The sequence below is a fragment of the Pan troglodytes genome, chromosome 10 (genome assembly GCF_028858775.2).
Source record: "Pan troglodytes isolate AG18354 chromosome 10, NHGRI_mPanTro3-v2.0_pri, whole genome shotgun sequence".
Classification (NCBI taxonomy): domain Eukaryota; kingdom Metazoa; phylum Chordata; class Mammalia; order Primates; family Hominidae; genus Pan; species Pan troglodytes.
In genome coordinates this window covers 119,789,406-119,806,634 of record NC_072408.2, presented here as the reverse complement: position 1 = coordinate 119,806,634, position 17,229 = coordinate 119,789,406, and the positions used below count along the sequence as shown (strand labels likewise).

The 17,229-nt window shown below is 47.2% G+C and overlaps 1 protein-coding gene across 2 annotated transcripts in view; it reads right to left on the bottom strand.

Annotated features, from left to right (window-relative positions):
* Window positions 1–402: 402 nt before the first annotated feature.
* OAS3 (2'-5'-oligoadenylate synthetase 3) overlaps window positions 403–17,229 on the bottom strand; it is a 35,270-nt gene continuing 18,443 nt past the window's right edge. The window contains exons 8-16 of one of the 2 annotated variants that reach the window (XM_509393.8): window positions 12,432–12,607; window positions 10,773–11,023; window positions 10,218–10,362; window positions 9,267–9,440; window positions 7,646–7,931; window positions 6,083–6,258; window positions 5,502–5,740; window positions 3,912–4,059; window positions 403–3,705 (exon numbers count right to left, since the gene is read on the bottom strand). In XM_509393.8, coding sequence (XP_509393.5) covers window positions 3,694–3,705; window positions 3,912–4,059; window positions 5,502–5,740; window positions 6,083–6,258; window positions 7,646–7,931; window positions 9,267–9,440; window positions 10,218–10,362; window positions 10,773–11,023; window positions 12,432–12,607 — 1,607 coding nt within the window. In that variant the 3' untranslated portion in view covers window positions 403–3,693. The remainder of the gene's footprint in view (window positions 3,706–3,911; window positions 4,060–5,501; window positions 5,741–6,082; window positions 6,259–7,645; window positions 7,932–9,266; window positions 9,441–10,217; window positions 10,363–10,772; window positions 11,024–12,431; window positions 12,608–17,229) is intronic. The other variant, XM_009426300.5, reaches the window with a different exon arrangement.

Here is a 17,229-nt window from a genome sequence, read left to right as displayed (position 1 = left end):
ATAAATCTCTTTATATATCTCTTTCTCTATTCTAATGGTTTGGTTTCTCTGGAGAACTCTGATTAATACAGCACACAGATGCTCCTTGACTTATGATGGGGTCATCAATCGTGGATCGCCTTTTATACGTAAGAAAAATGAAAACATATGTCTGCACAAAATCTCATACAAGAGTGTCCATAGCAGCTATTAGTCATAATAGCAAAAAATGCAGCAAAATAGCAAAAAAGTGGAGAATATCCAAATACCTATCAATGGAAGAATGGATAAACAAAATGTAGTCAATTTATGCAGTGGAAATGTCTTTCGGAAATAAAAAGGAATGAAACCCCAACATATACTATAACATGAATGAATCTTGAAAACATGTTAAGTTAAAGAAGCCAGACACAAAAGGCCACATAGTGTATGATGCCATTTATATGAAATGTTGGCAATAGATGAAATACACAGCAGATTGGCGGTTTCTAGGGATTAGGGAGAGAATGGGTTGGAGGAATGGGGAATGACTGCTAATGGGTTTCAGGGTTTCCTTTTAGGGTGATGAAAATGTCTGGAATTATTATGATGAATGCATCTGTGATATGGCTCTAGTTATGAATATGCTGGATATAAGTCTTATGAATAGACACCAAGTATAAATCTTATGAATATACTCACACCACTGAATTGTACACTTTAAAAGGGTGAGAGCTTTATGGTATTGACTTATATCTATCTCAATAAAAACTTTTTAAAAATTAAACACACACACACACACACACACACACACACACACACACACACCAATTTCTTTGGAGTCCTGCATTTCTTAGGATTCAGTTCTGGACTTGGTCTTCACTTTCTCTGCCTTCTGGCTGCAAGAAATGCAACCCTCTTTTACCACCAAGGAGGCCCTCTGGCTCTCTCACTTAGCTTTCAACTGCTGATTGATTGCATTTAGCTTTTTACTACTTTTTTCCCCAGAGTCTTGGAAAGAGCCACCTAACTGCATTGGTCTATTTACGTACCAGCGCCATGCTGTTTAAATATCAGAGGCTTCATAGTATGTTTTAATATTGGATAAGACTAGGCCCTGCTCAGAACTCTTCTTTCCCTGTGTTTTCCTAGCTATTGCGTGTGTATTTTTCCATAAGAACTTTAGCGTCAACCTATCTGGTTCCATCGAAAAGCATATGTGGGTGTTTTTAGGGTGACCATTAAGCCTATCAATCAACTCAGGGAGAACTGACATCTTTATGCAGTCAAGTCTTTCTATCTGAGGGTGTGGCTAGACCGGGAAGCCCCCAAAAGTTACAGTGGGGCCAATATGCCAACACCAGGGTGGCCATTGCCAAAGACTGAGGGCCTGGAATGAAATACACCCCTGTTCAGATGAGCAAGCCCTCCTCTCTGCCCTACCCAGATGACAACCACTCCTTGTATCACGCACCTGAGTTGCTCTGGTTCCCACCATCTCATAATTACTCTAATTCTGGAGCCATTTTGCAGGGAGGCCCAGAGTCTGTGTGGTGGGAATGGAAGGTACCCAACTGCAACCTGCCACCTGGTCTTCCCAGGAGCATCACTGGCTTGTGATGCCCAGGCCAGGGCCACTCTGCTGCTGGACAACTTGGCAGAGCAGGTCTCTGCTGCCCACCAGAACTGGCCCTGAGCTCTTGGATATGTGTGTGGCAGCAGCCAGGGCCAATCCAAGAGGTGGAGTTTGGGGTCCTGAGAGTTCTAGCTTTGGATTACCAGGCAGTATCGATGAGGTGAGTCTAAGATGGTGCCCTTAGCATTGGTTCAGCACCAAGACGGGGGACAGGGATGGAGGCTGTCAATATGGCATAGGTATTAGAAGCCCTGTCCTCTGTCCCTTCACCTACTCTAGTCTCTGTAGGCTGAGCCAAAGATGGCAGAGAACAGGTTCTAGGTGAATCAGAGGAGCTGCCCTTGGTCGCTCACCTCTCTCCAAGAATGACAATAATGAGGGAAGGCTCGTCCCATCCCATTCAATCTAGCATTCCTAGCAGGTAAGTTTTAACAGTGGTTTGTGGAGAGTCAGGCTGTCTAAGACACTCCTGTGGAGCAGAGAAGGGATGTTCAGTGGCTTCCTTTCTTTGTTTCCTGTTCCTTCCTCTGAGATAGACCCGCTCCCTCATCCACGCAACAGATGGCCAGGATGCATCTGCTGGGGACTCCGCCCCCTGGCACTTGGCACCCATTCAATCATACATGTCTCAGACTCCTCTGCAGCCAGAGGTCTGGCTGTAATTTAGATTCTGCTAAGAAAGGGAGGTGGGATCCGTCTTCCCGCAGCTCTGGCAGCTGGCCATCCCTGATGGATGTTTGTGGTTGCAGGAATCTAACCTAGGTCTCGACTCCAGTTTTATCCATGTGGGGCAGTGATGGCAGGGGTAGTGGTGGCATTAGCAGTAGCAGTGGCTGCTCTCTGACCTCTGATTTGGCTACAGTGGTCTAATCTTGAAACCAATAGTCCAGTGGTGGCCTCTGCCTTCTGCTCCTCCAGCCTTTCCAGTGATTTAGATAAAATCCCTTTCTGCCTAAGATTCCTAGAGTGCTTTCTGTTTTCTGGGCTGAACCTTGACTAGTGTGGACACTGTTGTTGGACTTGAGGTCAGGAGAGCCTCCTGGATGGACCTGGTGGGCCTTGCTCTGGAGGGCAGAGAGAAACAGGCTGAGCACGGTTGTTTGGCCACTGGCTCAGGTTTAGGCTGTGGGGATGCAGAATCTCAGCATGTTAGGAGAGAAAACAGGGACCCAATAGAAATTCAGGAAGGCAAACTGAGCCACAGCATCCAGATGTGTAAACTAGGGGAGGAGTGCAGCATAAAAGGTGAAGAAAAGGAGGCCTCTCATGAAGAGGCATCCAATTAGGTGTCCAACAAGAGGGTCCCCATAGCATGCATGTCCCAACTCCCTCTGTCTGTGTCTGTGGCAGACAAAGTAAGCCAATATGGGCATGCTCTCCTGCTAGCAACTGAGCTCAGAGGGCTCTTCAATAGCCCACATATACACTGTAAACCTGCAAGCACCTTCTTTTTTCTGCATCCAGTGCAGACATTGCTAATCAATCATGGCACTTGTACCACCACTTTCCTCTACTGCATCCATGGCAGACATCACTAATTGATTAGATAATTCTTCTCAGCTAATTGGCCATTCTTTAAAACCCTTCAGAAGATAAGGCTCCAGGTAGCCAGTACCAAATGACTGTGGCTGACAGATGAGATGGGAACTCTCTGCCATCCCTATATAAAGTATTTAGATTTGGCAAGGAGAGGCCAATGGGAGGAAGGGATGGATTGCAGCAGGAGGAAGGATGTGAGCTAATTTGCATGGGCAGAGAGGAGTCAGGGAGGAGGGGGCATTCTCAGCTGGGTGGGAAGCAGCAGTGGTGGTACGAGGATAGAGTCATGGCAGTGACAGAGAAGCTGCAAACGCAGGCTGGTGTCAAACCATGGAGTCTGGATCCTAGTGTGTAAGCCATGGGAGGCAGGGGAGTGTGTGAGCTGGGAGAGCAGATTCACTAAAACACACACATGCACACGTGCGCACACACACGCACACATGTGCTCACACACACACGCACACAATCTCTCTCATCTGGTAGGGGACCCTGAATTTCCTCATGCTGAGGGCTGGTGTCCATCTTCTCTTCATCCAGTAGGACCGCTGATTTTCTCGACTTCACACAGCAGCCTGGGGAAGTATTATAAGAGATGTTGGTAACCCCATTCTTTCTGCAGAAGCTGAGACCACACAGCCGGATGGGAAAATGGAAGCACAGGGGCATACCTGGGGCCATCACTGGGCCCTGCCCCTTTAGTGGGAGTCATGTCCCTCCCCTGACCATGCTGCCCCCTTACCCCTAAAGGGTACTTCCTTTGGCACCACAGATCTCTCACCTTCACTGGCCATGGCTGGATGGGGATGCCATTCCGTCCCATGCAGCACAGGGCAGATGTGCAGGCTGCAGCTTCCTTGGCCAGCAGGTCCCAGCGGGCATTGTGGCCCAGGTTGCCTGTCGGGTCAGCCGGATCCAGGATGATAGGCCTGCAATTCCCACCCAGGGTCAGTCTTATTCCTGGCAACATCTAGGTGTCCACCTGTGGCACTGGTTGGACTATTTTCCCCTTTTATCTAACACTTTGCAGGGGCTAGAGCCAGGGCTCAGAGATTCCTCAGTGCTCTCCTATACACTACAGGGCAGGTATAGAAAATAAGACACACATGGCCACTTTGCCATTCTGCATTCAGGCAAACATTACTAATCAACCACGGTGCTACTGCTTACCCCTTCCTTATTCAGGGGAGGCATTGTTAATCAATCACAACACCGGTTCCACAACTCTCCCTTCCTGCATCCATGATACAGGTTGAGTATTTCTTATCTAAAATGCTTGGGACCAGAAGTGTTTTGGACTTCAAATTTTTTCAGATTTTGGACCTTTGCCTTACTTACCAGTTAAGAATCCCTAATTTGAAAATCCAAAATGCTCCAATAAGCATTTTCCTTGAGCATTTTTTTTGGTGGTCAAAAAGCTTCAAATTCTGGGCCATTTTCAGATTTTGAATTTTTGCATTTGGGATGCTCAACCTTTGGACACTACTAGCTGGTTAGCCTACTCTTTCCAGCTGAGTCAAATCACAACCTTAGAAGCTTTTTCAACACATCATTCTAAGTAGCCACTCCCCACTGACTGGAGATGCATCTTGAGTTTGCAAAAGCATCTCTGTTATCTCTGTACCCATTTCAGAGGTAGGCAAAATCCCAAAGTATGAAACATGCTTATGGCACCTAGGTGGGTTCACAGGTAGGGTGGTCAGATTTAACAAGTACAAATACAAGGCTGGGCACAGTGGCTCATGCCTGTAATCCCAGCACTTTGGGAGGCCTAGGCAGGTAGATCACTTGAGGCCAGGAGTTCGAGATCAGCCTGGCCAACATGGTGAAACCCCTGTCTCAACTAAAAATACAAAAATTAGCTGGACCTGGTGGCGTGCGCCTGTGGTCCCAGCTACTCAGGAGGCTGAGGCAGAAGAATTTCTTGAACCCAGGAGGCGGAGGGTTGCAGTGAGCCAAGATCGCGCCATTGCACTCCAGCCTGGGTGACAAAACAAACAAACAAACAAACAACAACAACAACAAAAAAAAACCAGGATGCCTAGTTAAATTTGACTTTCAGATAAACAGTGAATAAATTTTTAAGCATAATTATGTCTCAAATATGGCATCGAGCATACTTATACTAAGAAGTTATTCATTGTTTATCTGAAACTCAAATTTAACTTGGGGTCTTGCATTTTATCTGGCAACCCTATTCCTGGGTGACCAGAAAATTGACCATTTGTCCCTCAGGTGCTACGAATATAACTTCTAGGAAGGAATCCGTTCTAGGAAGAGTGTTTTCCCATCTCTGCTCTGCAATCTAGAAAGTGGGGAGAGTGAGCGATCACAGGTTTGAAATTCTGGAACATTGGGGGTAGACCTGAACCTGGGCTTCTGAAGCTGCTGTTTCAGGAAGTCTCCAACAGTCTTGTCCTTGGCGTTGTAGTTGATGGTCCAGTAGATACAGAGCTGGCGGTACTGGGTGACCAGCTCCAGGACCGTGCGGAAGCCCTCAGCCATGTTGAACTGGGAGTCCTTCCCGCCCTGCTCCCAGGCATACACAGTCAGGAGTTCCAGCCCGTGCTGTGGGGGTAGGGAGCCTCTCCCCTTGGAGATCTTGGTACACTGGAGAACGAGAAGAAAGATATGTTGGTTCATATTGGCACTGATGAGGTACAGAAGGGATTATTCTGGACTTGGCAAAGCAACTCCAAAACTTTTATTGAGCACCTACATGTGCCAGATGCCTTGCCATGCTTTATCCCATCACATCCTGTGACATAGTTTTATCACCCCCATCTTACAGATAAGAAAACTAAGGTCCCACAGCTGAGATATAGCACTCTTTCTGCTCTGCTCCACCAACCCAGGATCTTGGCCAGGGCTGGGCCCTGCTTCCTCCCAGGAAAGTGCTCCAGAGGCAGAGCCCAGGGCAACTTAGGAAGGTGGCCTATCCATGTGCCGAACCTGCTGGTACCAGTGCTTCACCAGCCGGATCAGGCTCTTCAGCTTGGTAGGGCGAGAGATGATGAAGTCCCGTTGTAGCTCTGTGAAGCAGGTGGAGTACTCGCCCGCATTGCTGTAGCTGTGGATGAGGTCGACGTAGACTTGAGAGCTGGGCCTGGAGCCAGAGACCAGCTGGCCTGGAGATGGGGAGATGGTTACCATCACTGCGGCTCCCATGGTGTCCCAGTGGGGCCAACTTAGAAAGGACTTCTGAGATCTCCTACCTCTTGGGTGTTTTCCTAAGGGTGGTCTGGGATCCACTGGGAGGCCACAGGGTGTTTTTAGGTGGAACACAGATGTGGCATGATCCACATTAAATCCCTGGTGACAGTCATACTCCCTTTTCTGCTCCCTTTCAAACCATCTGCTTACCTGTCTTGGAAAAAGTCTCAGCTGGGAGCTAGCCTGTCTTTAACACCTCTCTAATACTTACTTATCTTTCTGTCTAACCGAGGGAGGGCAGGCCTCAGTCTTACATCCTCCTGCAGGTAACAGAGCTGTGTATGGAGTTGACATCACCATTCTGGTTACATTGCACTTAAAGGCATTCCCTAATATCCAAATTCTTGCTCTCTGAACTGAAGAACTGAATAGATTCAGATAAATTTCTGGGCTGGGTGCAGTGGCTTACGTCTGTAATCCCAGCACTCTCGAAGGCCACTGCAGGAGGATCATATGTGGCCAGGAGTTTCAGATCAGCCTGGGCAACATAGTCATATCCCCATCTCTACAAAAAATTCTATAAATTAGCCAGGTGTGGTGGTGTGCACCTGTAGTCCCAGTTTCTCAGGACGCTGGGGCTGGAGGATCACTTGAGCCCAGGAGTTTGAGGCTGCATTGAGTCATGATCGTGCCACTGCACTCCAGGCCGGGTGATAAAGTAAGACCCTGTCTCTTAAAAAAAAGTTCTGCATGAATCCCTCCCTTGGCCACCTGCTCCTCAAACTCAGAAACCAAATAAATTCGGATACAAGGGACTTTCTCACTCTGAAAACTGCTAATCAAACTGAGAGTTGAAAAGATATGAAGAGAGTTGTGTCTATTTTGTTCAAGGCTTTATTTTTGGTGCCTGGAAGAGCACTGGGCACAGAGTAGATGCATGTATTGAATGAACTGAATGAATGGATCTGCAGCAGGTGGAGGAGGCGGGTGGCACACAAACCATTCAAAGCTGGGAATGTGCAAGAAACATCAGTGTCCTTACTGTCAGATGTGAGATAAAGACACTGGGGCTCAGGACGGGGAAGTCCCTTGTTCAAGGTCATCCAGCATGTTGGTGAAATTGCTCGGACTGGAACCCAGCTTGAGGCCACTGTTAGCCCACAGAGTGCCTGCGCAAATTAGAAAAAGGCGCCCTCTTCTTTAGATACTTTGCAGGAAAGTTGTGATGAACATACACAACTACAATGCCTGCAATGATGCGAACAGATGTGGCCTGGTTGTGTACTGTGCAACCTCTACAACTGCCCATGGCGGCCCTGCCTCTGTATTTCCCCCTCTCAGGTCTACGCCAGGGCACCTCACCTAGGGCGTCAAAGGCTGGCAGCACATCAAAGTCCACACTCTGGTCCAGCATCGTCTGGGATGTCAGTGAGAAGCTCAGCACGCGGGGATTCTCCCATTTGGAGACTTCAAACTTGACCTCGAACTGCCGCTCCTGTTGACATGCCTCCAGCTGGGCTCGGATCTCGGAGATGATCTCGGCCCGCTTGTTGCCCTGCTCAGTGAACTGGCTGAAGCAGCTGAGGAACACCACGAGGTCGGCATCTGAGCGGCCTCGCAGAGCTGTGCCTTTGGCTGAAGAGCCACCCTGGAGAGGACATGGCAGGTGGCTCAACCCTTGAAGCATGGCTTAGCCTGTCGGTTCTGGACTGTGAGTTAGAAAACCTACTGTGTGACCTTGGACAAGTCATCTAACCTCTCTGTGTTAGATCTTTAATATGGTAAGAAAGACTGTATTTAAGATTGTAAGAAAAAGAAGCGTGCAAGAGGTAAGTTTAAACCCTTCAACAAATGCAAAATTTCTCATTCCATCATGTTTTGTGACTGGAGAGGATTTGAGAAGTGTTTTGTTTGTTGGTTGGTTTTTTGGGCCTGCAGCTCCCAAGCCTGTCTGCACCTGGAAGGCTTTTACCAACGACTAATGGCTGGCTCCCGCCCCACAAGACTGTGATTTAAGTTTTCCTGGGTTGGGGCTTGGGCATCAGCATATTTTTAGAAAACTGTAATTCCAAGGTCAAGCCAGGGGAGCCAGAGTTGAGAGCCAGTGATCCAAGCCACTCTCCTCAAGTGTTAGAAATCAGGAACGTGAGGATCAGAGAGGGGAAGGTACATGCCTATGGTCACACAGCAAACCAGCATCCCTGGCACTGTTCACTGGCTGGCTTTATGCTAACACTCTTTCTGAGCTGATCTGGGTCTCACTTGTCTCTCCAACTGTGGACTGAGGCTGTATCCAGTGCCGTGAACAGTGTGGCCTTTTGTACACCCCCAGCGTCCTTTCCACCTGGGATCAGCATCCTGGTGTTCTTTGGAGGGACCACTCCTACCCCACACTCAGCCCATGAGGACTAGGCGGGGGCCACTTCACCATGTGACCCAGTCTTGGCCATCCAGAGCATAATGTCTCCCTAGCCCCAGTAACTAGTTTGGGGGTTGGTAGGTTACCCAAGCCAGGCCAATGAGACTCAATTCCAAGACTTTTATTTGAATTTTAAAAAAAAACAAGTTCCCCTTTCTGGAAGCTTAGAGCTGCCAAAGACCACCATATGTTAAGGGCCTATCCAAGACATTAAAAAGCAGAACCAAGAACTGGAGAGAAAAACTGAGTCCTGATGATGCTGCCTGGGCTCCTGGATCTAGCTATGCCTGTAAGCAGCCCTACCCAGGACTTTCCAGTTACATCAGTCAATACATTCCTTTGTTGCGTCTTTTGAGTTAGGTGTCACTAGCAACCAAAAGAGACTTGTTGGACATATCTGGGCCCTCTCTCTGCCATCCTCCCATGACCACTTTCCGGCTCTTTCTCTATGCCTGGCTTTTTGCTGTTTGCTACGAGGGCGGAAGTGAGTCAAGCCTGGCCCTGGGCTGGGAGAGATCACCAGCTTGCAGGACACTGCTTGCCTACAGCTCTCTGAGGACTCACCTTGACCACCTTGATCACTTTGATGGGAGAATTCCGGAAGCAGTTTTCCTTCAAAAATGAACAGATGGTATCAACGGCCTTGTTCACCTGGGCCAGGAACTGGCGGTTGGGCTGGAGAAATTCACTGATGAACTTGTCAAGGTCCCCAGCTGGGGTTTGGTAAAGGAGGGCTGGCTGCAGAGAGAATCCAGGTGGGGCCAGCTTGAGACGGGACTCCCAGTGCTCACCCAAGCCCTGCCCCTTGATGTCCTCCGAGGACAAGACTCCCACTGTCTCCCATGTCCCTCTTTCCTTCTCAGCTGGTGGGTAGGTTCTGAGGTAGCATCAGAAGGACCTGAGATTGAATTTTGGTTCCAGCATCAATACACAGTCTCAGTTTCCCCATGTTTAAATGAGTGCAATAATGAAGTCCGGGTCTCAATGGATTGTCCTGAGTATTAAATGCTGGTTATGAGACTCTGCTGCAAAATAGTAAATGTGATAAAATCATATCCTTTTGGGAGCTGCAAGTGGCTTATGTCTCAGTTTTCCTAGAAGCAGGGTCCATGGCAGGAATTCTTGTGCATATGATTAATTGGGGCAGTGCTTGGAGGAGAAGTGGAACAAGGACAGCAGCAGAGGGCAGAGAAGAGGCTCAGCAAAGCTGGGTGCTCAGCTGGAGACAAGTGTTTGTCTGATTCCACAGGGAGCGCTGGAACGTGAGTTGCATCACAGAGTCGGTTCCGCCTGGAGACAGAGTTAGGCCTTTTGTAACCCTGTGTCACTCAGGCACTGGCTGGGATGTAGCAATCTGTGCATTTCATGAAAGGCAAGTCTCCAGAGAAGGGGTGGCTATGAGTTGTCAGCCACCAACACTCCTAGCAGCTGGGGATGGGTGCACCGGCAGGTTAAGGGAACCTGACTAGAAGGCAGGGTGCAGGGCCCCCTGCCCCCCAGGACCCTCCATCTTACCATCACATCCCAGGGCTGCACAGATGTCCCGTCTCTACTCAGAAAGCAGGCCTGCATCCCCAGCGCTGCTGCTTCCTGGGCCAACAGCTCCCAGCTACCGTGGCCCACGTTCCAGGTGGGATCAGCGGGGTCCAGGACCAGGGGTCTGGGGGCACAGCAGGAAGGTGGGTGGGGAAGGTGGGAGTCAGTGAAAGAGGAGGTAGGTGGAAGGGCTGAAAAGGGGCGTGAGGGCTGGAAAGAGTGTCAGGACCTCAGGGTTGGCTCAGTCTTGCCCAAGTGCAGAAGCGATCTCAATTGGCTGCCTTGGCTGGAAAGCTATTGGGTGGCCCCTTCAACTGAGAAATACTATTTTATCATGCTAATAAAACTGGCCCTGGTTTCTTTTGGGACTCCTTATGTCCACACTTCCTCAGCAAAGAGTCCAGAGGGAAGCAGAGTGAGGAGCGGGATTGCCACCCCAAACCCTACCTTGGACTCCTCCTGGATGACTGACTCCAGGGTGACAGTGGGGAGGGGGAGGATAATGAAGCCAGGCAAAGGGAAGCGGGTCTTCACCTGGGTTTTCCAAGCTGGCCAAGAAGGTGCATTCTCATGGCTGGGTCCTCAGTGCTATAGTTGACCGTCCAGTAGACACAGAGCTGCTGATGCTGTTGCACGAGCCCCAGCACCGTCCGGAAGCCTTGGGCCATGTTGAAACAATCCTGCCTGCAGCCCTGCTCCCAGGCAAAGATGGTGAGGAGCTCCAGGGCATAGGCTGGGGGCAGAGAGGCAGGGGCTGGTCGTTTTCCTTTGTTCTGAGCCGCAACCTGTATCACACAAGGCCAACCAAAGATGAGTGATTAGTGGATGTGAGCTGAGTGTGGCCATAAGCACTTGGGGCAGGAAGGGAATACAGAAAACAGAAGCGCAGAAAGAATAGAAACTTGCTGATGCTTCTCATTTTACAGGTGGGTAAACTGAGGTTCAGAGGAGGGTAGTGACTTGTCTAAGGTCATACAGTGAGACTGAGAACTCAGACGTGGCTTTTGCCTAGTGTCTCCCCTCAAGGAATTTGGAAATTTGAAACATCTTGAGTGTGTAACTCTAATTGAAGACAGAAGCATTGACGAATCCATCCATCAGCAGCCTTTAGGAATATTTTAACATTAATCACATAACATGGGGTGGTTGTACAGGAATAGGGGCTGCAATGTATCCATCTTGGTATCCCAGTGTCCATCACAAGTTAGAAATAGCGGGTGCTCGATAGATGTTTGTTGAATATAGGGATGCATGAATACAAGTCAGAATTCAGAGAAGTATTTAGTAAGGGAGCTCCGAAGGATGTTCAGAATTTAGTGCAACTCAAAAGAGGCAACAAGGCTGGGGCATGGTGGCTTGTGCCTGTAATTCTAGCATTTTGGGAGGCCAAGGTGGGTGGATTACTTGAGCCCAGAAGTTCTAGACTAACCTGGGCAACATGGTAAGACTCCTGTCTCTACAAAAAGTACGAAAATCAGCCAGGTGTAGTAGTGCATGCCTGTAGTCTTAGCTACTACGGGGGCTGAGGCAGGAGGATTACTTGAGCCCAGAAGGTCGAGGCTGCAGCGAGCTGTAATTGTGCCACAGCACTCCAGCCTGGGTGACAAAGGGAGACACTTTCTAAAAAAAAAAAAAAAAGGCTATGAAAGAATGTATTGGCTGATGTAACCCAAAAGCCTTGGAGTAGATCTGCTTTCAGGCACAGCTTGATCCAGAAGCCCATAAGGAGTCATCAGCTTTTCTGTTCAGATCTTTTCTGTTCAAGTGCTCTGGTTTTTCTGTCTTGGACAGGCCCTTACCATATGGTGGTCATTGCCAGCTCTAGGCTTCCAGAAAGGGGAGTTTTCTTTTCTAAAAATAGACATGTGGTGGGGGTAATATCATAAGCAAAGGCTTGGAGGTGGGGGAAAAACAGAGAAAACATTTGCAGTGTCAAAAGAGAGAAGTGGATGGGCTAAAGTGAACCCCAGGTACAAGACATGAAGACTTTAGACTTGATGGAGAAAAGATTTTTTTCTAACAGTGGCTTCCAGATCTGGGCAGGAAATGGAGGATGGAGGAGGCCGGTCCTTCTGCTCTGGATGACCAATAAGAAGCAAAGGAGGGGAGATGTGGGTGTAGAGGAGGAACTGATTGGCTGGGGTGGTTGCCATGACAGTGGTGGCTTCCTGGGAGGAGCCAGGGGCAACTCACCTGGTGGTACCAGTGCTTCACCAGCAGAATCAGGTTCTTCAGCTTGACAGGGCGAATGTTCATGAAGTTCCTCCGCAGCTCTGCGAAGCAGGCCTTATGCTCGCCCTCCTGGCAGCCACTGGTGAGGAGCCTCGAGTAGACCTGGGGATTTGGTTTGGTGCCAGAACTGAGCTGCCCTGTAGAAGTTTGAAACACCCTGAGTGTGCAACTCCAATTGAAGACAGCAGCATTTACCAACCCATCCATTCACCAGCCTTTATGAATATTCTAACATTAATCACCTAACATTGCAATCAATAATACACTGTAACATTGAATAACAATCAGAGCTATCATTTTTTCAGTATCAATTCTGTACTGGATGCTTTTCAATATTTTTTGCTAATCCATCCAGTAACTGCACAGTGGATAATCTTCTATTTATTTTTTGTTTTTTAAATTTTCCCTGAAAGCTGAAAGATGGATAATCTTGAGCCAGAAAAGCTGTGTCACATAGTGGTTAAAGGAGTGAGCTTTGGAGACAGATAAGCCTGGGTTCAAATCCAAGCTGTGTGATTTTTACCTCTTCAGGTCTAGTTTCCTCATCTGTAAAAGGGAGATCATAAATAGCACCTATCCTTCTAAGGCTATTGTAAGAATCAATTGAAATCTACATGTGAAGTGCTTAGAACAGTATGTAGAATACATCATGTGCTCAATAAGCAGTAATTATTGCTATTATTAACGTTATCTTCCAGAAAAAGAAAAACAAGACACAGAGAGGAAGCTACAATTGAGTCTTGTCCTTCACTTTCATAAGGCTGGCCTCTAAAATAAATGCCTTCTTCATGAAAAGTGACAGCAAAAGGTTGTCCACTGGCAGAGAGGGGCTTCAAGGAAGCTTGCTGCTAGGGCTCTGGGTGGGGGAAAAAAGAAAATCCCCTGTGAGAAACTGGGACCCCGATCCTGTGCTAGATGTGGATGTGAAGTCCAAATTTACAGTATCTGCATGGTGAGGAAATCCCAGACTGTTAAATTAATGCATAATCTAGCCTAGGAATTAGTGAAACTCTTGGAGTCCAGGTAGAAACGAAGTGAAAACGTGGTCCCAAGGGGAATATTTCTCCAACCCAGGGCACAAGGAACTTCCACAGGAAAAGCAAAGACAACAAAATCTCCACAAACCCCAAAGATGAGTTCACAATAAAAAATTACAAACTATATGAGGAAATGATTGACCATGAGGGAGAGTCAGGTGACACAACAAATAGGAAAATTAGCACCTCAAGAATTTGAGTTAATAGGACAATCTGAGACAGTAAAATAAGCATGTTGGAAATTATTGAAGACATCAAAGAAACTGAAACCACAGTGAAAGAATTGAAGCCTATGAACAAATAACTGATTGATTTAAGAAAGAGAGAAACATAACTTTTAGAGGTGAAAAAGTCACTGAAATTTAAAAAAATTAAGGATAAGCAGCAGAGTAGACATTATTTGAATAGAGTCTATAAACCAGAAGACAGGTCCAAGAAACTGAAAAACAGACAGCCCTGATAGACAAAGAGATGGGAACAATGAGAGAGATGAAAAGCCATGGAGGATGAGATAAGAAACCGTCTAACAGGAGTTCCAGAAGTAGAGAATAGACAAAATAGGGGAGAGGCAGTATTCGAAGAGCTATTGGAAGACCTCTCCCTAAAACTAAAGGAAGAATTGAGCTCTCAGATTCAGGAGGGACAGCACATTTCAAAGAGGACACATTAAAAAGAAATCCAGAGAGGAGATTCCAAGATGGCTGAATAGGAACAGCTCCAGTCTACAGCTCCCAGCGTGAGCGACACAGAAGATGGGTGATTTCTGCATTTCCAACTGAGGTACTGGGTTCCTCTCACTCCTCTCACTGTGGCTTGTTGGACAGTGGGTACAGCCCACGGACCATGAGCCGAAGCAGGGCAGGGCGTTGCCTCACCTGGGAAGTGCAAGGGGTCGGGGAATTCCCTTTCCTAGCCAAAGGAAGCCATGACAGATGGTACCTGGAAAATCGAGACACTCCAACCCTAATACTGTGCTTTTCCAACGGTCTTAGCAAACGGCACACCAGGAGATTATATCCTGCACCTGGCACGGAGGGTCACACGCCCACGGAGCCTCATTCACTGTTAGCACAGCAGTCTGAGATTGAACTGCAAGGCAGAAGCGAGGCTAGGGGAGGGGCATCCACCATTGCTGAGGCTTGAGTAGGTAAACAAAGTGGCTGGGAAGCTCGAACTGGGTGGAGCCCACTGCAGCTCAAGGAGGCCTGCCTGCCTCTGTAGACTCCATCTCTGGGGGCAGGGCATAGCTGAACAAAAGGCAGCAGAAACTTCTGCAGACATAAACGTCCCTGTCTGACAGCTTTGAAGAGAGTAGTGGTTCTCCCAGCATGGAGTTTGAGATCTGAGAACGGACAGACTGCCTCCTCAAGTGGGTCCCTGATCCCCGAGTAGCCTAACTGGGAGGCACTTCCCCGTAGGGGCCGACTGACACCTCATATGGCTGGGTGCCCCTCTGAGACGAAGCTTCCAAAGGAAGGATCAGGCAGCAATATTTGCAGTTCTGCAATATTTGCTGTTCTGCAGCCTCCACTGGTGATATCCAGGCAAACAGGGTCTGGAGTGGACCTCCAGCAAACTCCAACAGACCTGCAGCTGAGGGTCCTGACTGTTAGAAGGAAAACTAACAAACAGAAAGGACATCCACACCAAAATCCCATCTGTACATCACCATCATCAAAGACCAAAGGTAGATAAAGCCACAAAGATGGGGGGCAACCAGAGCAGAAAAGCTGAAAATTCTAAAAATCAGAGCGCCTCTTCTCCTCCAAAGGAATGCAGCTCCTCACAAGCAATGGAACAAAGCTGGATGGAGAATGACTTTGATGAGTTGAGAGAAGAAGGCTTCAGACAATTGGTAATAACAAACTTCTCCGAGCTAAAGGAGGATGTTCAAACCTATCGCAAAGAAGCTAAAAACCTTGAGAAAAGATTAAACGAATGGCTAACTAGAATGAACAGCATAGAGAAGACCTTAAATGACCTGATGGAGCTGAAAACCATGGCACAAGAACTACGTGATGCATGCACAAGCTTCAGTGGCCGATTCTATCAAGTGGAAGAAAGGGTATCAGTGATTGAAGATCAAATGAATGAAATGAAGTGAGAAGAGAAGTTTAGAGAAAAAAGAGTAAAAAGAAATGAACAAAGCCTCCAAGAAAGATGGGACTATATGAAAAGATCAAATCTATGTCTGATTGGTGTACCGGAAAGTGACAGGGAGAATGGAACCAAGTTGGAAAACACTCTGCAGGATATTATCCAGGAGAACTTCCCCAACCTAGCAAGGCAGGCCAACATTAAAATTCAGGAAATACAGAGAACGCCACAAAGATACTCCTCGAGAAGACCAACTCCAAGACACATAATTGTCAGATTCACCAAAGTTGAAATGAAGGAAAAAATGTTAAGGGCAGCCAGAGAGAAAGCTCGAGTTACCCACAAAGGGAAGCCCATCAGACTAACAGCAGATCTCTCGGCAGAAACTCTACAAGCCAGAAGATAGTGGGGGCCAATATTCAAAGTTCTTAAAGAAAAGAGTTTTCAACCCAGAATTTCATATCCAGTCAACCTAAGCTTCATAAGTGAAGGAGAAATACAATCCTTTACAGACAAGCAAATGCTGAGAGATTTTGTCACCACCAGGCCTGCCTTACAAGAGCTCCTGAAGGAAGCACTAAACATGGAAAGGAACAATTGGTACCAGCCACTGCAAAAACATGCCTAATTGTAAAGACCATCGATGCTAGGAAGAAACTGCATCAACTAACGAGCAAAATAACCAGCCAACATCATAATGACATGATCAAATTTACACATAACAATATTAACCTTAAATGTAAATGGACTAAATGCTCCAATTAAAAGACACAGACTGGCAAATTGGATAGAGTCAAGACCCATCAGTGTGCTGTATTCAGGACACCCAGCTCACATGCAGAGACACACATAGACTGAAAATAAAGGGATGGAGGAAGATCTACCAAGCAAATGGAAAACAAAAAAAAGCAAGGGTTGCAATCCTAGTCTCTGATAAAAGGGACTTTAAACCAACAAAGATCAAAAGAGACAAAGAAGGCCATTACATAATGGTGAAAGGATCAATTCAACAAGAAGAGCTAACTGTCCTAAATATATATGCGCCCAATACAGGAACACCCAGATTCATAAAGCAAGTCCTTAGAGACCTACAAAGATACTTAGACTCCCACACAATAATAATGGGAGACTTTAACACCCCACTGTCAACATTAAACAGATCAATGAGACAGAAAGTTAACAAGGATATCCAAGAATTGAACTCAGCTCTGCACCAAGCGGACCTAATAGACATCTACAGAACTGTCCACCCCAAATCAACAGAATATACATTCTTCTCAGCACCACATTACACTTATTCCAAAATTGACCACATGGTTGGAAGAAAAGCACTCCTCAGCAAATGTAAAAGAACAGAAATTATAACAAGCTGTCTCTCAGACCACAGTGCAATCAAACTAGAACTCAGGATTAAGAAACTCACTCAAAACCACTCAACTACATGGAAACTGAACAACCTGCTCCTGAATGACTACTTGGTACATAACTAAATGAAGGCAGAAATAAAGATGTTCTTTGAAACCAATGAGAACAAAGACACAACATACCAGAATCTCTGGGACACATTTAAAGCAGTGTGTAGAGGGAAATTTATAGCACTAAATGTCCACAGGAGAAAGCAAGAA